We start from the raw sequence: 22,689 nt of genomic DNA on the forward strand, positions 1-22,689 counted from the left end.
ATAGGCGATGTTTTCAAACGGATAATTTTGTTTTCAATAAAAGAAATAAATTAGCTAATTTCTGAGCTCAAATCTGCCGTCTTTCACAAGATATTAATGTTATTATGTAATTCTGGGGAGTTTGGAGTGAAAATGTGTTTTAGTTATTATGTTAATTATTATTAAAAAAGGTGACATGGTTGCTAGATTTTGAATAACTTGCTCTTTTGGCAGTTTTGATTTGGCCTCTTTCCATTTGTTTATTACTGTTTGTTCGTGTTGCAAGCTGTGCACCATCTTACGTTAGTGTTAACACCTTTAGTATTGTAAACATACGTATTTTTAGCATTGTAAACATAAGTAATAAGTAATCAAATACATTGTTTGCAAGAATCTCAAAGCATAATGATGCCAAATGGCTTTCAAATACAACTGAAACAGTAACCCGGAAATTTAGGCAGTCTCGAGCTTGCAGCGTTCCCTAGTGTAGAAAACACCATCCATAATGAGGGAAATACTATAAAGAAGAAAATGAAAGGAAAAAAAATAATAATGAGAGAAATGCTGTAAACAAAAAAAAAAAATGAAGAAAATATAATGAGCAGATCTATCATGAGGTACCTTTAGGGTTGACATAGTCGATAATTTCATTCCCTTCCCAGAAAACACAAGAAATCTTTGGAAATTTTTTGAAATGTCCCAACGCTTCTTTTATGAAATAGAATATTGAGAGCGATAATATAAAATATTTAATCAAAGCTTTACTGCAAAAAAAAGAGACAGAGAGCGGGACAGAAATCATAAAAAGGATTTTTGAAGAATAGAATAATTGTGTGTTAAAAAGAAGAATTATAAGCCTTGATCTTTATATATACTGCAACAAAGTAGACCGGATGTCGAGCTTGTATTCATTGGAAATTTCATTCCATGGAACTGCGGTTTATCGAGCTGATAAATGGGATAATTTTAGTTTCTAAGTCATTTCCAAGGATTTGAATTGGAAGCAAAATGGTCTCATTGTGCTAGTTGTTCTGCAATTTTGCGGTTTGGTGTGGCAATAAATGGGGCCAAATTTGGAAATTAATGTTTAATATAGGAGTGAAATATAAGTCGTCACGTAAAACCAGAGAACACAAGAAATCTTCAGAAATTTCTCATAGTGTCTCAGCACTTTCTTCCTAAAGGGGAATATATTTAGGACTGTAATTTAAATAGAATTTATTATTATAAATCTTAAAAAAAGAATTCCGGTAAGATTTTACTGCTGAGTAGCACATATGCGTACGCAATAATTTTTTTCTTGTTCTCAAACAAATTAAATCGAAAGCAAGAGATTCAATTTTAAATGTTCGTCGATAGCTTCTGATGAATAGGATTGAATAGGAATGAGAATCTGATTGACGAATTTTTCATAAGTGTATATATTTCAGTAATCAGTGATTCTCATCCTGATGCGTATCTTTTGCATGCACTGAGAATGACCCAAGTGCCATTATCTCTGAATGCGGTCTACGCATTTCTGATCTCCTTAAAAGAAATGGAGAGGACAGGAGATTTTCGCTGGAAAATATTTTTATTCCATCAGAAGGTTATCTTTCTTTCCTCTTGGAGATCGGATGTTCATTAATTGCCTTGAGTGAGAATAGACTTTGAAAAAATTAATGAATTTATTGAGACCGTAAGCTTAACTAAAATTGGTAGCCAGAAACGTTTGCTTTCAGTAAAAGACTTGCTATTTAGAAAAATATTTGTGGCAACAATTAGAATAGTTTTGGTCTTGTCAAGATGGCTTCTGAGGGAGAAAAGTCAGTAAAAACTAGCGACAAATCTAAAAAATTCACCCAGGAGCAAATTATTGCGACTTTCAATAAACTAAGACAAGAACAGAAGACTTTAGTATCAAGATTAACTGAAGTTGAACAAGATTTAAATGAGCACAGGTATAAAATAAATCAAACTATTATAAACGAACCATGTGTATTATTTATCCCGGCGTTCGTAATTGAAAATAATAACCCTTTCCAGTATTTTTGCCAGTGTCTAAATTATCCATTGTATGTAATATTTTACTTTTTTTTATCGCTATTCTGTACCTCACAGTAACTGAGTTAAAAATATAACTTTCATTAAAGAAATTTATGTAGTAGAAAAATACTTTTGAAGCTTAGGAGAAATTTACGTATCTGTACTTTTGCCAAAATTATCGCCAAATGATCACCAGTGAGAAATAAATAAGTACGATTCAGAACGTGGGTAGAACTCATAGCCAATTATGGGGAGATTTCGGTAAGTCTTGGCAACTTTACAGCGGCCGGGGATATTTCTGTATCGTGATCTGTCGCGCCAACTACAATCGCCAAGGTGCCAAATAGATTTTAAACTTGCAAATTAAAAAAAAAAGCAAGTCGTGAAGCCAAAATTGCATCGGCTGTTCAAGGATTCCATATCGTGATCAGTGTCAGAACTATCTCCAAGTTTTGGAAACTTCCGGGCAGTGGCCCGTGAGAAACTGAAAAAAATGTCACAAAAAGGGACCAACTCGAAAGATATAACTCGTAGCCACCCCCGAGCAAACATCTACATGTTTTTTTTTATAAACAATTTGCAAGTTTAAAATCTATTTGGCACCTTGGCGGTTGTTGGTGTGTCATATCCCGATACGGAAATATCCCCAACGACGGATATGAAATAATGTAGTAGTGGTCAAAGAATTTTAAAATTATATTTGAGAAAGTTTAAATTTCACCGTCTTCTGCCACTTTAACTATAAAAAATATAAAATAAGAATCTCCTGACAGATTTAGAAGTTGCTTTTTTATCAATCTCATTGATATCACAGTATTATATAGAAGACTTATATAGAACACTTCCCTCCCAGTTACTGTATTGTAAAAGTTCAGCTTTTTTTATTTTTGTCCACCTTAATGCCTGTAATTGCTACCTGTTTAAGATAACTACAATCTGCAAAGCTCCAAAATTTTTTTAAAGAAAAGTAGCGATTCGCCCAGAGATGGCTATGAATTACGTCCTTTGAGTTAGACCCCTTTTACGAATTGTTTTAGCTTTCCACTCTCAGGATGTTGCTAAAACTTGGCAAATATTTTGTCGTTGAAATTTGCCCATTAAATTTAATAATAATGAGTACCATTTTTAATCCAGGAGTAATGTCAACCAGGACCCAGGGTCAAAATTATAACTGTGTATTTGCTTTAAAACTTTTATACTTGTTTTCTTTTAATTGTTTTTAGTTACCAAGAAAATATGTAATTAAATAACAATGACAATATTCCTTTTTTTAATTTTCAGCATTGTAATTCCTTTATTAATATTTCAAATTGGTTAAAAAGCTTATCTTTTCACCTAACTAAAGTAAAATGAGAAGTTTTTTTGAGCATATCTGAATTGAAAAACTTTGTGCAGGTAATTTTTTTACTCTTCTAGCTAGTTTCAACCCTTTCTGATTCACCGAATTTGAAATTTTTTTTTGAGCCATTAACTTTTTTTAAAAGTGTTTTAATTTTAGAAGGCTTAATACTGATTAATATACAAACTGGCTAATCCAATTTTTTGAAAGATTAAAACAAGTCATTGACTTGCCAAGTTTTCTATTGTTGTATCCAAATTTTCCAAAGTGGTCAACTGAGTAAAAATTTTGACTATTTTTGTTAAAAAGAGTAATATTATCAAAATTTTCCATGAATGTGTTTGCACCTTCGTGCATTTTATGCATTATCTGTTTGACATAAAAACTGTTATGCCACAAGATTTGTTTCTCTTATCAAAATTGAATTTGTTGGTGATTACATTTTTTTGTGGCGATATATTTCAGGAGTCGGTCTAGGTTTTTTAAAAGGTACCTATTTTGTGAAAATTTATGCATAATTTGTGAAAATTAAAAATTATATTAAGAAATCAACTCAAAAATATGGTAAATAAGTATAATCATCACAATAAAAGAAATAATTAAAAATCGTGAAATCTTTAGTAGCAATTGCCGAAAAAAGATTGACGAGGAAATTACATGAATCGGACTCCTCAAATGTGTGTTTCTTTTGAGATTAGATTTTTGTAACATAAAATATCGAATTTGAAAACTATCGAGAAATCAATAGCAATAACTGTCAAAAATTCAATGGAATTATTGCCTTAAAAAGTAAATATTCATTTGTGCGATTCGGATTTTCCATATTGTTTGAAATATATCGAGATATTTAGAATCCATGTGAATTCAATAACGTAATCAATATCAATAACAGCCAAAACTACGGTCGAAACATTACATTGATTTACGATACTATTGGCGCAAATTGAGCGTGTCAAAAAGTGTTTATCTAAATGTATGATTTAACTATTACATGTAAATTTCTGTAGAAAATTAAAATAAATTATTTTTTTACTTTTCAAAAGAAAGATCTTTCTGCAAAAACTCTGCAACAATGTCAACACGCACTGCGATTCTGCCATGGGGTTGGACAATATTCTCGCATTTTGTAAGGGGGATTGCACACTACTAATTCTTTTTTTTTTCATTTTCTAATTTATTATCCCATTAAAAAAATCATGAAATTGTAGCAGTAACTGCCGAAAAAAGATTGGAAAAAAAAAAACTGTAGTAAAATTCCTATACTGTTATTTGAACATTAGCCAATATCACATAATAGTTGTATTCAATATATCTAGGGTTAAAAAGGGGTCTTTTTTTTCTTTTTTTTTGAAAAAAAAGAAGAAAAAAAATTATACCTGTTTTTTTAAACCCTTAATTTAAATTAATCAAACCATTCCAAAGTATTTCATAGCGTTTAACTATATACTAATGTTTTCAATAAATGATTCAAAAATATTTACTCTTGTTTCTTAAATATGCTAACAAAATGATAAAAAATAGGAATGAAGAATTAAATACTTTAAGTATCTTTTATATTACCTTTCAACTCCACCTAGAGTGCAAATAAACATTCAACATTTAAATTTTATTTTAGTAATACAGTCAAACCCCGCTATAGTGAACATGGTTTATAGTGAACTTCCGGTTATAATGAACAAAATGTTCGGTCCTGTGCCTTGCTATACACGGATAATGTTATTTTTTGTGGATATAGTGAACCAAAAAAGTGAGGAAGTTGGATATAATGAACTTTTTTCTGTCTTCGACTGATTTCTTTCAATTTTTTTAAAAATAATTTTGAAATGTCTACTTCAAAATAAATACATATACCGATTTTCAAAACCATCTAAAGGGGAATGTAGCGATAAGCATTTTTTCTTGTTTGCTTCTTTTCTCTCACTTTCCCATTCCTAAACAAACCAATAGATGTTTTCAACCCAGGCAGACGATGCACCTGTAAGGTGTCAGTGGGATCAATATGCATTTTCTGTCAGAGGGAATAAGTAATTATTCATTATTGGTCAAAGGGTTGGACACTAATATGTGTTGATAAGGCCCTCATCTCAACTCCTTTTTACTCTCAGTTTAGTTTTAAAAAAATCCAGCAAACAAGTGTCTAAAATTTAACTATGGCGAGCAGCATACGTAAAACCTTCTCTATTGAAGATAAAATGGGCATAATCAGAAAAATTTGAAATGGATGCAATCAAGTTAATATTTGTAAGGAAATATAAACTATTCAAATCTGCACTTTGTAGCCTATGGAAAGATTACTAATTTTTTTTTTTTGCACGTAAGATGTAGAGTAATGAAAAATAATTTTTTGCTACGGCATAATATTTTCCAGTCATTTATTTGAATAATGTGTAATAAAAGGGAGGAGTTTGGGGACCATTAGTTAAATTGCCTGTGTAACGGATATAGTGAACCCCCGGTTATAGTGAACCGAAATTTTGGTCCCTTGAAGGTTCACTATAGCGGGGTTTGACTGTATATGTTAAAGAATGATTCTTCCTCTTTCCTTGTCTGTAACATAAAAATGCTATATTTCGGTATTATTCAATTAATATCATTATTCAGCTGTATACAATTTATAATAGTATTTAATTTAATTTTATGAAGCATACATTTCCTATTTGTTTCAATCCATTGAATCAAATACTAATGCAGTTCCAGAAATAACAAGTTTGAATAATTGGAAAATTTATATTTTGGATGTAATATCTTTTTATTTTAATTAATAGTTTATGCAGAAAATTAGTTTTGAATGCAAATGCTAAAACGCATATTTACTGTGTTGTGGCTTCAATATTATTAAAACCTCACATTAAAGTAACTTCTTAAAGAAGTCCCCCGTGGCAAAATTTTTTCGAGCTTTCTGGGACATACCCAGGCCCGGACTGGGATCTGAAATCGGTCTGGGCACTTCAGAGATATCGGCCCTCTGCTTCACATAAATAGCGCTTGCGCGAAGCGTACGCGGCTCCTAATGTATAATTTTTAGGCATTTTTTACTTATAAATTTTCATGAACGTAAGTTAATTTATCGAAGTAAGAAAGTAGATAAAAATTGCTGAATAACCCTTTATAAAATATATTTCGGTTTAAAATACATGGTTCTTATGAGGAAACATAGGTTGATAAAATCAAAAAGAAGGTGAAAGATGAAGAGTAAATGAAAATATTTATTATACTACACATACATGAATGATTTATGCAAACATTTTTTTAAAAATATATTTAATGCTTCTTCAAAAGTCATTAAATTAAAATTTAATTTAACTTTTGAAGAGGCTCACTATTTTCTGCCACTTTATCGATTATGTCGTCGCTATCTAATTTCATTAATAGATCTTTTTCTATTGCCATTACCATGAGAGCATTCAAATTATCCGAAGATAAAGTACTCCTCATTCGATTTTTAATTACTTTTAATGTGGAGAATGATCTTTCACAAGGCACCTGACTTTTTAACAATGGTAGTAAAAATTTTAATGCTAGACTAATTAAATTGTAAGAAATGGTTAATAAATTGAATCTGTGTAACATCTTGTAGCAACAAATAACACAATTTTTGCAAGCACTGCGTGTCTCACATTTTAGACTTACTTCTTCTTTTGTTTCCAAAATAAAGTCGTTATTATCTTCATTTGAATGATCTTCTGTGATTATTTTATAATCTTCTAAGTCTGAATTTTTCAGTTTTTCCCAATATAAAGCTAAATTTCTTAGTTCAATCCGCAAATTTTCACCTATAGCTGTTTCGTCAAATTTTAGCAAGAGTTTGCTTAACTCATTTAGTTCGCCAGATTGAAGCTTGTTAAGACATTTTCCAGGGAATTGTTTCGGATCTAGATAGGAAAAATCCGCGTGCAATTTTCCATTTGCCGGAAATCGGCGTTCCATTGACGCTACAACTGTGCTGAAAATAATGTTATGGACGTTTATCTTAAGTGCAGTGGTTTCATCATCAAAAACTGTTTCATTCGACGCTGTCTCACGCGGAATCAATTTTCTTTTCTTCAATCTTTTTTATGGAAACTTTGTTTGAATTTCAGTTTCTTCAAGTTCCTTATTTGCGCGAATAATGAAATCATTTGTAACTTTTTGTACACCTTCAAAATCTCTCACAACTTTTTTAGTTCTGAACACGTTTGTGATACCATTCCAAAAGCTTTTAAGATGTCTAAACCAGAGGTTTGCAAATATTGGCAGAGCGGTGTAGTTAATTCAAATATTCTTGAGAATATTTTGACGGAGATTACTGTTTCATATTTGCAAAATGATTCTAAAAATATTTTTGCCTTTGCACGGATATCTGGTTTGAAATTTGAATTTTGTTGCAATCGCGATCGCAACGAACTATAGGGGGCGTTGTTGTATGAGACTAATACCTGCGATTTCTATATGAACAGTCATTCAGTTACTCTAGAGACGTCGTTAATGTAGCACGTAGCATTGCAACGTTCCTTCTTTATTGTGGCTAATTAAATTTAAAAAAGAAAAATGCTTGATATTCTTTCTTATGCAAACAAAAACAAAATGGTATCGTTTTTATTAGAGAAGGAATATCCAAAACACATCGGAAAAATATTTGTACATTAACAGAAAAAAATATGTATATTCTTATAAGAGTTAAAACCTAATGCCCGAGAAATAGTATTACTAAATTTAAAAATATAACATGAAAGGCCCATTTAAACTTTACATTCTATAGTTTTAAGAATCATACTACTTCAAAAATTAAAGTGAACAAAAAGTATACATAAGCCTCATAATTTTATGAAATTTAATTTTGTAAACAAAGATTTTTGACAACAATTTTTATCAAAAAATTTCAAGTTTCAACAAAAATCATTATTTAGAAACGAAGAAACGTAAAATAAAGAATGCTTACGAAACAAAAACAGAAAAACAATTCTTTTTTGTCGCCATTTTTAGTGCTACGAAAATTCGTCTTTGGGATTTGCCAAAAACAAAACAAGATGCAATTTTATTTTGTCAGGAGGGAAATATTTTACCGAAAAAACGAAAATATACCAATTCCCACAACATAAAACTTTATCTTGGTAAACGTACGTTTTGGAAATGTTATTTCATTTGGAATCTTATTTATTAGAGTTCATATGGCGATATGATTGTTTTGAATCTATGCTAAACTCTATATCGGCTCATTTTCCACAGAAATCCGATTGACTATTTTGATTTTAAATAAAGTGTTTTATTTTATGAATTGTCGCAAAAATTTTAAGTGTAGATTGGCGGCACTTAAAAACCGCCAAATCTGTAGCGGCGGTGGCGTTAATACGTAAGTACCGAATTTTTATTCCATACTTTTCTGAACCATATTACTTCAAACATTGGAATATACAAGAAGTATACATAAACACATAATGTTATACCATTTAATTTTTAAAAAAAATTATTTTGAGAACAATTTTTATCAAAAAATTATAAACTAAAAAACGGAAAATAAAGAATTCTTAGGATAAAAAAACGATTTCAAGAATTCTTTACATTGAAATAAAAACTTTCATATTGTTTCTTTTTTTATTATTCTTATAGTTCTTAATTAGACGTAAAAAACCATTCTGTAGAGAACCATCATCAAATGAAAAAAAAATATTTACAAGCAAATTTTTTATTGTAAAAATCATTGCACTTACCTGATTTATAATTCCCGGAGAATTCCAAAATGATAAGTTCCTTGTTTGAAAACTTTATTCTCAAATAATAGATACATAGTTTATCCCTTCATTACTTTTAGATAACATACTACACAGCAAAATTTTATAATTGATATGAATTTGAATATGTAGCTAAAAACAGAATAGCTGAATTCTAGCTGAACTTATTCTTTCAAAACTAAAAAATACTTACCAAGAAAACGATTGAAATTAATTAAGAATCAGCACAAATGGCACTATTTCAAGTAACTTGGATAACTTTTTATTATTGTTTTCCGAATTATATGGATACAGAAATATATACTATTCTATAACGAAGAAGAATATGCTATAACTATTACAATTCTGTATGTTCTGAATTCATATTTATTCACTGGAATGACGAAAGCAATGTTGACTTCACTTTAATTCGTAATGAATTGAAGACAGAAGAAATGCATTTTACCTTAATACACACATCTGTAACAGTATCCGAAGTCATCAGTTGCAAGTTTGTTGATAATAGAAATTAAAAATTATTGAGGAATTTTTCTTCAAATGTTTGGCGTGTTCTGTTCCTGAAAGATTTACTAATATTCTGGATATTTTTTTCAAGTTCTTCGGCCTTTTTCTTAGGGAAATTTTGTTTCTTATTTGCTGCTAAAAAATGGCGTCTGATTCTGTTAAAGATTTTGATGGAACTAAATGAAAACGTGATAAATTAATGTCTGATATTTACAGGCTCCCGCTAGACGGCGTACTCGAGCGTTGAGATCGCGAATAGTTTCTAAACTTGTAATCAATGTGACATATAACGGCTTAATAGTTGAATCTGAGCTTGAAAATCTTTGAGCTTTAATGAAAAATCTTTGAACCACCAACGTGTTTCTCCAATAGTTGCGAGACTTTTTTTTATTTCCGTGCTCGTTACTTTGTTCCCAGATGTTCATACGTTGGTATGATTCACGAAAAAATACTGCGACGCTATTTAGTAGACTGAAAAACGATGCACTTTCAATTAATGCCTTCGTGGTATCTCCTAAAACTAAATTTAAGACATGTGCATAACATCAAACATGAATTTGACCTGGGGACTCTTTGGAAAGCCATGACGAAAATCTATTATATTCACCTTGCATATTTGCAGCCCCGTCAGTTGAATTACCGATGCACTTTGTTATATCTATATTACAAAACTTTAAAACTGAATCCACTAAGGAAAGCATATTCTGTCCAGTTGAAGATTTACACTCTACAACAGCGAGAAGTCTTTCATATACACGATATTTCATGTATTTTTTAAATAGAAACCTATATCTTATTTGACATCATTGGAGAGTTTTTGAAAAAAAATAACTTTTACTTAAAATATTTTCTAATATCTCCTACTATTTTCAAGATAATAGATGAGAAAAAATACGTATTAAATAGATTTTGACATATTCACTAAAAAAATTTTTTTTCGTCATAATGTCTTTTACCTTCATTAAAACACATTTGTGCTTTTCTTCCCAAGTTTTATAAGAAACGAAGCGATTTTGATAATTTAAGTGAATTATTTTTGATAAAAATGATAAATTGAAGTAAATAATCAGAATTTTTTCGCATCTATTATCTTGAGATATAGAAAATAAGATATAAAAAATAAGTAAGAGATATAAAAAAAATTCAAGTAAAAGTTTCTTTTTTTCGAAAACCCTCTCCAATGATGCAAAATAAGATATAGGTTTCCATTTAAAAAATCAAAACTGTGTACAAATTCCGGTACTTCCGGGAATTAACAATATCACTATTGAATTCCTTGGGATCGATTTAGTTATTGGATCTTTTATTTCAAATAAATTATTTGCTCCATTCTCAAAAAAATGGGTGGCACGCATGATCTGAATTACCCTGTATATTAAAACAATATTATTACTACATATATCATATATGTTATTTAATATTATTATTTGAGCAATATTATTTGAAATTCATGCAATGTATAAAAAAAATTCGCTGCTAGCTCGGTCCTACCGGCCCTCAGGCCAGACCGGCCCACCGGGCATTTGCCCGGTCTGCCTACTGGCCAGTCCGGGCCTGGACATACCTTTCTAGAACTAATATCTTTCTGCGAGATACTTTTAAAAATAACAAATATACGTGTTATTAATTATAGGTGTCGGGATATCCTGGTCGGTATGGCGCTGGGTCCTTGCCCGAAAGTTCGTGGGTTCGAACCCCGCCACCCGAAGACTCCCCGTGTTGTAAATGGTGACTGATGCACATTAAATCTGTCGAGCCGCAAAGTCCTCCATGTTCCCATAACAAATCCATACCTCTGGGGGTACTGTATTGGAGATCGATCGTTCTCTGATTCAGGTCAAAATTACGATCTGTTGATGAATGAAGGGATGTATGAATGGGTCTGCCTTATAAACAGGTGTGACGTATGTGGCAGAAGTCGAATTCTTCGCCATAGATGGCTCCACTGAAAAACAAGAATCGAACACCTTTCCTTAACATTCAAATATTTGTTATTTAGCCTGTACTGCTCAACACATAATATTCATTTCAGAGGAATAATGGAAACAAAATCACTCACATTTTTAATAATTTCAATTGACATATTTTAAATGACACAACTTAATTAAGAATCAATTCTAATGTGTTACACATTAAGAAAACTTAAACAATTATTAAATTTATAATTTAAAAAAAAGAAAAAAATTGACGAAGTTAATTTTTATTTACATAATATTTTATCAATTAGTTTTATGAATAATATATTGCTCAATTATTTATTTACAAAAAAAAATATCATTTAATATCAACAAGAATGTTCTCACGATGTTTGTAGAAGTAGAAATATTTTCTTAGGATACTACATTTGGAATTTATAAATTTTTTTTGGCTTCGAAGAGGTTAAGGTACATAATATAAATGAAATGAGATCAAACTTAGCCTTAAAATAAAAGCAGAAAAACGTGATTCACAAAATATAAGAGCAATATACGTCGATTGCCAGTAGATTTGAAAATATCTATAACAGCTGAACACTTATCAGTCAATTTTTTCCTCCCATTTACAAAATACGCAAATGTCTATTAAGTGTCTCTTCTGAAGGGTCAGATTAAAGGGTCCGTTTATAAGTTTTAAAAATTTTGGGAAGGGTCCGTTAACGCAGTGTTCCCCAATCTTTTTATCACCGTAGACCTGTCAACGTTTGATAATTTGACTGCAGCCCTTTGGGGGGGGGGGGAGTTGATTGTTTATATTTTAGATTATTTTGATTTATTAATTTTAATTTAATTGTATTTAAACATGCCTTCAAAATAAAATACAGTTACACCAAAAAAATAAATATAAAGTGATTTAACATTTTAACTTAATCAGTTAGTCACGATCAAGAGAGAAGACTAAGTTCTTCATTAGTTCCAATGTAGATTTCGCTCCGCGCTTTAATATTTTATTTAAGATATTTACAATTATGATGATTGATTTTTTTTTATTAAAGCTAATTCAAAGAGAAAATATTTGCATTGGTTTTCTTTTTTTTTACTTTTTAAAACATTAAAAAATTTATGTCACTACCTTCAGGGGCCCCTTTTTTTTAAATAAAATTTTAATGGAATTATTTTTAAATTTGGGTATAATCTTAGAAATTTAAATTCAGTTTCAATGAAGTGGGCGACAGGGAATCATTTGATCTATGGACCAGTTCCGGTCCGGGGGGTGGGGAACACTGCGTTAACGGATCCAAATTTCTTCTAAACAGACCCCAGACTTAGTATGCCCTTATTGTACTTAGGTAGAGCAAATTATGCTTTTATTTTATCATTTGTTGTTTGTTTTATAAAGTAAACTGGTACTTGTATACTGTCTGGTTGCTCCACAACAAATGTTTCCACTATATATTTTTATATTTATTAACAATTTCTTTTAATTTTTCTATATAAATTTTAATGGAACAAAAAATATTTTTCAGCCTTGTTGTAGATGCACTAAGAGATGTCAATCCTGAAAGAGTTTGTTATCGAATGATAGGAGGGATTTTAGTTGAAAGAACTGTTAGTAATGTGCTTCCAGCTGTTGCTCATAACAAAGAACAAGTAATATATAGATTTATTCTTTTTTTTTTAAATTTTTTTTTGCCATGTAGACACTCTTTTACCTACTTCATGTTTAACCAGATTAACTATTTAGAATGTTTATGTTTTTTGAAACTTTCACTGAAGAAAATAAGCTACAGTTTGTGTGCTTTCATCTTGAAGCAAAGCTTTAATTTTAAACTATATTTTATTTTCTTTCTCCCCCCCCCCAACTATGCAGTTCCTGGCCAAATTATTAGACGCATTATAAGATTCTATGTAAAATCTTAATTATCTGGTGATATTATACAGCAGTGTTTCCCAAAGTGTGGTACGCGTACCCCCAGAGGTATGGGAACAGTTTAGGGGGGTACGCGTTCCTATGCGAAATATCTTGCAACAAACGAAAATTTTAAACAATTTTATTTTAAAACAAAGCTAGCCATGAAAAATACGATTACGTATTTTTCTATCGGCTATTTTTTGCAGAGTTAACAGTTAATAATTTGTGGCGTCAGCAATCAGTTGTGATTTTTAACTCTTGTGCAATTTTTTTTATCGTAAAAAATACAATATTTTTTTTATTTGTGGTTCACAGCGTTACGAAAACTTCTGAAATGATACACAGAAGTCATAAGTTTGGGAAACACTGCTATACAGCATTATTGTCTTGACACGGCTGAAATCGGTTTACACTTGTTTATGTTCGTGTATCAGTTGGTTAAGGTTAACATTGTAATGTAATACCTTAAAAATAAGTACAAATAGGTCTTGTATAAAGAAGCTCCTGAATAAAAACCCATTCATGTATGTTTAAATATAAAAGAATGTCATATAAACTTCGTGCAAAACATATAATTATTAAAACACTACATTACGTCTAATAATTCGGTCTAATTATAATAATGTAATACCTGATATAATAAATATTCTATATTTATATAAAATATCGTCTAATTTATCCAAATGTGTAATTTATATTATATATCGTCTAATTTCAATTGATACACAAACGTAGACAAGTGCAAACCGTTTTCAGTTGCATAAAAACAATGAAGCTGTATAGTATCATCCGATAATTAAGATTTTGCGTAGAATCTTATCGTACGTCTAATAATTTGACCAGGGACTGTTAGGTGTTGATTAGACATGACCGAACAGTTATGAATAACTGTTACAAACGCAGAACAAAAAAAAATAAAAATAAAGGCAACATATTCTGTAAGGTAGTTTTATTTCATGTGAGAAAAGAGCCTTTGAAGAACAGCTTTCACTGAAACATTTATTCACATTTTATTATGAGAAAAGTATTGTACTATAATGATAAAAATTGTGTTTGAAAATTTAAATTTTTATTTTCCTGCTTCAACATAAATTGTACTTGTCAGAGTTACTGAAATATCAGCAGTTTTTACCAAATCTTTATTCTTTTGCTTTTTAAAATTTTTTTAGAAAAGCAAATTTTTTTGGCAAAATTTTATTTGTTTTAGAATCTTTATTTTGTTCTGAATCTTTAGTTTGTTTAATGCTTTGACTTTTTTATTGCAATTAGTCAGTTTCTATGTTATGTTGGACATGTTGAGAACTTATTTTAAAATAGAAGATTGACTTATGTTTGGGCAGTGTTTGTTGATTTAAATCACAATTTAAATCCTGATTTAAATCAAATGATTTTTTAAAAAAAATCATTGATTTAAATCAACTGATTTTTTTTTATATATATTGATTTTAAAAGTTAAGAAACAGTGTTTCAATTATTGACACTTTTATTATTTTCTTTTCTTAGTTTTAAAATTTATTTTAAATAAATTGCTACATTAATTAATTTTAGTTGATAAAATTACTTTCTTTCTTGATGTGTGCTAAATTCCAACACATTTGAAATTACATTTTTAAAAATCTTTTGATTCTTGAGATTAAAAGTACAGATTAAAGTAAACATTTAATGCTGTCTTAATATAGACTTGCATAGCTGTAGAAAATAAATAATAAACATGAATTTTTTTCAAAAAGAAAAAATGCAAATAATGTTAATTAAAATTCTACCCTTTGATTGAAAAAGCATGGAATTAAAATCTACATTATATTTTATTGATGTAGGATTAAAAATGAATATTTTAATGTAAAAATATATAAATTAAATATTTATTTATTTTTTGATGAATGACTACATTTCTAAACACAATCTGTTACATTTATTTTGTCATTTTAAAAATCAAGTGGAAAAAAAAGAAATCACAATTCTCAATTAAAATTATGGTTTGCTAATTGAAACTTTGCTTTAATAGTTAAATTACTGGGGTCTGTCCAAGCCAAATCTACTACCGTTTAGTGGTACCTTCACAAATATTTTCACAAATTAAATCTTTAATTTTCACAAAATAGGTGCCTCTCAGAAAAACCTAAACAGACCTCTGAAGCACTCTTTAAATTCTCTATTTCATCTAGTCTTTAAATTTCAATCATGCATTTGTTACAAAATGGTTGCCATGCATTCAAAGTTATGTATTATAACGAAAAATTATTTCAGTAAGTTAGAGCTCCTAAAATATTGTAATAATATAGTTTTAATGTTAATTTAATTTTGACTAAACATTTATAAAGTATTTTTAATCATAAATTAAATTTCTTACAGTGTATTTGTATAAAAATCAAAAAAAATCTTTTGTAAATCATCATTAACTACCGAAAAAAAAATTGACGGCAAACTCACACAAATCGGACTTTTCAAAAAGGAGTTACTAATTGCGTGTTTTCATTTTGAGATTCAGTTGTTGTATGTAATAAATAATACAGTATTAAAATATTTGATTTTAAGAGCTATTTGTATGTCAGTAGTAATAATTGCATAAAAAATAGAAAATTTCTGTAGAAAAGAAAACCAAATCTTTTTACTTCATTACTCTTTATTTTTCATTATTCTCAAATGAGAACAGAATAATTACAAGCATTTTTTTCCCACTCTAATGCGCGAGAAAAACATGTTTCGAATGTAATACAGAAGAAAAGAAAAATCTTTCGCAAATTTCTACAGAAAAGAAAACCAAAGTTTTTTTACTTCCCAGAGGAAAAATCTCTCTGCAAGAACTCTGTGTCTGTAACGTTCTGCGACAATGTTGCTGTGTTGCCACGATTCTGCCACTGCTGTAGAAATAAAAAAATTTATAATCAATATTTAATAGCTATAAATTATTTCAAAATAGATCACATTACTGTAGGTCTGATAGCAAATTTGTTTTTTAATAAGGCACTTCATAATTCATGAAATATTAAATTATTTTAATAATAAAAAAAAGCTTTAGTTATTTTTAAACACAAAATATAACAAATTATTTCTATAATGAGACACCTATATAAAATTCAAGTAATGCTTTTTATTGTAAAACTGATTATTTACGGGTTTCATAATAACTAAGCTTTTCTTATTTTTCTCAATATGAAATATTGCAAACTGCTATGTATTAATACATTGATAAGCCTATATGAAAAAAAAGTTATTAAAATTCGTATATCACTTTTGGCTTTTTTGACTGTTGGAAATGCAAAGGTGTATATTAGAAAAGTGCATCAAATTAAAAAAAAATATGTGTAACATGGTCTGTAGCGTTTTTAAAATGTACTGTGCTTATTTTAGATTTTCTTTTTTTAAAAGCCCTTAAAGATGCTTTCTTCATTAGGTGTTTTTAAAAAGTGCTTAATTTTCCCTTTTCAAAAATGAGATTTTTTTTCTTTACCATGTCGATTTTTGCCATGTAATATGCAAAAACATGCTTTTCATGTTGTTCTATTCAATGTTTTAACAAATTCATTCAACCACAATTTATTTCGGCTTACTGTCGGTCTATAGCATATGAAGGCAACAATCATTTTATGTGTTTGCGAGTTCGCATGTGCGTCTACTGAGCTGGGTTTGGTGATATTATTGCATTCTCATGGGCAACTCTGCTTCATTTTGCAAGATATTCTCAATTTCAGACTTCATTTTCCACCTTATGAAATCGAGCTGAAGAATCTCTTGATCGTTTCATAATGGCTAATGTAATCAAGAAAAAGAGTTCTTTGTCAGAAACTAGTTATTTTATCATGATTGTGTAAAGTCTTTGAAAATTATTTTGCATTTTGTTAATGTATGTAGTGCTCAAAAAGTACTTATTTTTTGTTGAAAATTGGCTATGCACCCTGTGTAAGATACTGTCACTATGTCTTGTATCTGTTATTTTCTTTTAGAATGCATTTATGTGTTGATGCAATGCTTTTGGGAGGTGGGAAGGAGGTTGACTGATTTGTGTCATATCAGAGCTTAAATTTGTGCAAAAATTAAAAATGAAATAATTAATTTTTCTCACTATAGGAAATTTCATTTTCTTTTTGAACCTATAGGGGGAGGGGAAGCCATGCTTTTCTTTTTTATTAACTCTGTAGTCCTGAAAAAAAAACTTATACTGCAACAGGACTAAACTTTTTCTGTTTTTTTGATATATTCCCTTTTTTTTTTTTTTTTTTTTTGAATTAGATGGAAAAATAAAGAAATTGAAGCATAATAGTTGAATAATATAAAAATAAGTATAGGGATTTCAGATTAATTTTTTCGATGTGCATCAATGCATTTACAGCAATAAGAGAGAATTCTCTTCTTTTTTCTTCTATTGTCTGTACATCTTCAGATATCTGGTATTAACTGAGGTAAAATATTTTTTTTTTCTAATTTAAAAGATTGCTTGAGTGAAAAAACAACCTCAGTTTGGAGAAAAGTTCAGATAAATAAGGTTTTATTTATTATGCATTATAGCAATAGCAAGCTAAGAAGAAAAATATATTATAACCAGGGTTGGGTTTTTGACGTCAAAAAGTGGTTTTTGACATGAAAAGGGTATAATACTGGTTTAAACCATCAAAAACCTGCCAAAAATGTCAAAAACTGAAGTTTGCCAAGAAAATATATAAACTTCAAAACTACCAACAGTTGCCATGCATTATATTGAAATTTAATTATACTATAGGTAATCAGCAGGTTATAAAATATTTTTTAATTAAAATTAAGGTAAAATAACAGATTCAAAATCTCAGAAATTTATATTCAAATGCATGTGCAGAAAAATTTTGCACAAAAATTTTTTAAATATTTATATTTTGAAAAAAAAATTTTTTTTTGTTGATACTATGCATTTTTGACATATAAGGAACATATAACTAATATTTATAAGGATATATTATTATATTTATTTATAATTATTACACTTATCATTTTAAAACAATTTTTACCTCTTAATTTTTTTTCCCCACTTGTATTAAGAATACAAATAATGCATATCTTGAAAGCAAGAAGTAATTATTCAACAGCTGAATATTTAGATATTCAACAAGACTTAGTATTCAACAAAATGAAATTCACAAGTATTTGGATAAACTAAATTTTCAGCATAGTAAATTAATAGGCTGAATATACTGTAAATCGACACTAACTACTCTGTGTATTTAACAGAAAGCACTTAAATTTGTATTGTCTTATGTTAAAAAGATTATTAAGAAGATTTAAAAGAATATTAAAAAGATTTTTCTTTAAAAGATGTCTAATGTACAAAACTGCTAATGTTTATCTTTAAAAATGTCTAATTTTTAGTATAATCTATACTATACACTAAATTTGGTTATAAATAAATTTCTTAATAATATCACTGCAGATTTTCAATAACACATGAAAATGAATACATAATATTACAAAAGATGTGAGCTTTCAAAAGTACAAGATTTTGGTTACTATTCGAAATGTAAGTGTTTCTTCAAAATTTTTAATTTATTTTTTCTAGAACATATTTAGAAACACTATCCTTCAAAAAAAAATATATATATTTTATGTATTAATTAACTTTCACATATGAATATAGGTTTTTGACATTTTCGACATTTTTGACAGTGAGGTTTTTGACTTGGCGGTTTAAACCATGGTTTAAACTGTCAAAAACTGTCACATGTCAAAAACCTGCCAACCCTGATTATAACGCTTAAGAATATTGCATGACCATTATAGCATATGCAATATGTATAGTGAAAAGAGCAACTGTTCTCTTTATCTAAAGATGTAAGTTTAATCGTTCATCTTTTTTATTTACTTAAAATCTTGAGACTTTGCACCCTTTTCATCTCAAAAAATTCAGCTATCAATACTTAGCAATTTTCACCTGTGTACCACAAATAAAATTTTTAGTTTTTATAAACGGTACTTATCCATTTATTTATAAAAGAAACATCGGGCAATATAAACCATGGTGCTTAGCATTTTTAAAAAGTGCTTATTTTCAGTTTTTGTTTTTTAAAAGCCCTTAAAGGTGCTTTTTTCATTTGTTATTTTTAAAAGTGCTTAATTTTCCTTGTATCGAAAATAAGATTTTTTTTTCTTTGCCAAGTGAATTTTCACTGTGTATTATAAAAAAGCTTGGTTTTCACTATAAAGTGCTTATTTTTGTTTTTTGTTTTTTAAAAGCCCTTAAAGGTGCTTTTTCATGGGGTATTTTTAAAAGTGCTTAATTTTCCTTTTTTTTCCACAAAATAAGATTTTTTTCTTTGCCAAGTCAATTTTCACTATGTATTATAAAAAAAACTGGTTTTCACTATCCATTTCAGCGTACTGCCGGTCTGTAATGTATGATAGTGCCAATCATATTACATATTTGATAATAAATACTTGGGAGTCCGCATGTGCATCTACTGAGCTGGATTCTGTGAAATTCTTGCACTCTCATGTGCAACTCTGCTGCATTTTGCAAGATATTCTTAATTTCAGGCTTCATTTACCATCCTCTAGCATTGAATCGAAAAATCTCTTGATGATTTTACGGTGGCTAATATAATCAAGAAAAGAGTTCTTTGCAGAAACTAGTTATTTTATCATGATCGTGCAAAGTCTTTGAGAATTATTTTGCATTTTGTTTATGTATATAGTGTATAGCTGCCAACTGTACTGAATTTTGTTAGTTTCTCCTGGTCTACTGGTTTAATTAAAAATTCTCCTGATTTTTGTACATTTTAGAAAATTCCCTAAAATTGAGTAAGTTTCCTAAAAAAATTGCTATTGAAGTAGAATTTTTGTACAGATCATTGCTTGAATATTTAAATAAGTATTACTAATACATAATGAAACGAACCTCATTTATGGAAATTAGTTCAAAACTTTTTTTGTTCTAAAATGTTCACTGTTCATTTTTTTTTTATTCAGAACTCCTTTTTTAAATTAATTAAAAAAATCTTTTAACTATCTTTGATGAATTATATGCTTATTTATTTTTTTTTGAGTAAACATAATATACAGTAACAGTTCAAGTATGTTTAGTGTCAATCATAACTGGAAAATATTGCAGTTTTTCTATTTTGATGACTATAAAAATCTCCAAAATTCCCTGTTCATAAAATATTCAGTACTTTATGTAACAATTATCAGGAAATTTATATCACTTCATAAAATCTACTGGATTTTTTCCTATTATCTCCTATCCTTTGGCAGTTATGATAGTGTTTAAAAACAACTTTTGCTTATTTTTTGTTGAGATATTTGTCTACACATCCTGTAAACTTGTACAAAATCCCATTTAATTGTTCTCCTTTTCATTTCAGCTATCAAAAGTTTTGGAGGTTTTAAACAAACAGATTGAAGTAAAGGGCAAAGAAATTAATGAATTTAAAGAGAAGTATAACATACAGATCAGAAAAGATCCCCCCATATCTGATTCCAGTAAAGAGGAACCCCCGCAAGCATCGTCTAGTGTTCTCGTAAAAACAGAATCCTAGTACAAAAACTTTTTATTTTCATAACCTAATTTTTTTCACCCTTGTTTTTATATGGCTCATTGTGTAACTCAAAGTGTGTTTTGCACTTGTTGAAATGTGATGCCCATTTGTTTTACAGATTGCTACACTATATATGGATGCTGTTGTTTTTTTCTTCCAATTATTATTAGTTAAAATTAAGTAAATGATTGTTTGAAGTTCTTTAATGGAGTTATTTATTAACATATGCTTTCTAAATTTAAAATGGAAAAGCTATTAAATTCTAAATTTAAAATGGCAAAACTGTTCTTGTCTTGTAATATAATCTGTATTTAAAAAGTAAACCAGCTAGCTAGCTAAATTTGTACAAATTGGTATTGTGCTTATCAAATTGGAAAAGTGTTTCAATTTGGCAAATAAATTTTTTAATTATTTGCAAATAAATTTTGAATGTATTTGCTTAAATGAGTGTTTTTTTTCTTTTTATTGTGACAAATTTTGTTCCCAATGATCCACAATATTCCTCTTAGCTATAATATATTCCTAATTATTTACTTGCGCTGACCTTTGGCTTATGTAATGGTCTTAAAAAATATTTTTATAAAAAAAACATTGTGTTATCTTAAGTACACTCAGGTTCCAGAGGCCTTTAAAAGTACTTGGATATCATTTTGATTTTCAAGGGCCCCTAGAAGTACTTGAAAATAATGTTAAATCCTTGAAAAATTCAAAATGACCTTGAAAAGTATTGGAAACTTGCAAAAACCGTCCTATTCCCCTCATTTATGTATTTAACTTCTGGCGTGTGTAAGTGCGATATAATGACTTTCCCGCCTTTCAGATGATGAATTGTGCTGTCCACGCTTATCAGTTGTTGACATCACAATTTCCCTCTTTGGTCAACGTGATCGTAAGCAAACACTGGTTTGACTTTTAACTCATAGAGAAGAAATATAAGTAGTCGGACTTGGAAGAAACTTTTTTCACCCCTGCAGTAGCCTAGTGAGCCGACCGAGTCCCAATGGGGCCCCTGAAGTTTATTACATTTAGTTTTTTTAAAATTTTTAATCCTAACTGATTTGTTAAATAAAAGTATTAGCTAGTGAGAAAGATTGAGATGAAAGAAATAATTGGTTCAGCCATATGTCTCAGCAATAACGACATTCCAATGATGGAATAATACGCTCTTGTAGAAGGGGACTTCTAAAGATAACTCAAAACTTGATTTTTAAGGGGGTGATTGGTTTTACTCATTTACTGCACCTGCTATACAATTTTGGGAATGGGGATTTTTATATGTGAGCCAACAACAGTAGAACAGTGCTTCATGTTTCTTCTTACTTTTGAAAAATAAAATTTTTATTTGACAGAAAATTTGAATTCTGTGTTTCAAATAATACTTGCTTTCTTTAATATATTGACCTTACCTGTTTTTTGAGAGGTATTTTTTTTTATAAATCTAATATGAATAAAAATTTAAAAAACAAACTTTGTAAATTGATATTTGTCTTTTAAATAAAAGCAATACAAAATTATTATTTGTGCAATTAAAATAATTATTATGAATAAATGACAATCTAAAATTTTTAAATTTAATAAATAAAAAAATATTAACTATAATTCTATATATACTGCAAAAATTCATTTATGAAATTTAGAAAAATTCATAGTTACTATTAAATATATTATTATGAAAATACATTATTATTAAAAAAGAAATTTATAATGAGGTTTTTTGCTTAGAAAATTATATTATTGTTGTTGAATTATATTATCAGAAATCCCGATCCAGGGAAGTTATTGTAGTTAAAGTAGTTAAGTTGAATTA

At 28.9% G+C, this 22,689-nt stretch overlaps 1 protein-coding gene across 1 annotated transcript; it reads left to right on the plus strand.

The window, feature by feature from the left end:
* Window positions 1–1,458: 1,458 nt before the first annotated feature.
* Window positions 1,459–21,326, plus strand: Pfdn2 (prefoldin 2). Its single transcript, XM_016067966.4, has 3 exons — window positions 1,459–1,919; window positions 12,998–13,121; window positions 20,709–21,326. Exons 1-3 carry the CDS (start codon window positions 1,765–1,767, stop codon window positions 20,880–20,882), a joined length of 453 nt encoding a protein of 150 aa, XP_015923452.1. The 5' UTR covers window positions 1,459–1,764; the 3' UTR covers window positions 20,883–21,326.
* The last annotated feature ends 1,363 nt before the right edge of the window (window positions 21,327–22,689 follow it).

The sequence above is a fragment of the Parasteatoda tepidariorum genome, chromosome 5 (assembly GCF_982258835.1).
Source record: "Parasteatoda tepidariorum strain Cologne lab strain chromosome 5, Ptep-v5.0, whole genome shotgun sequence".
NCBI classification, from domain to species: domain Eukaryota; kingdom Metazoa; phylum Arthropoda; class Arachnida; order Araneae; family Theridiidae; genus Parasteatoda; species Parasteatoda tepidariorum.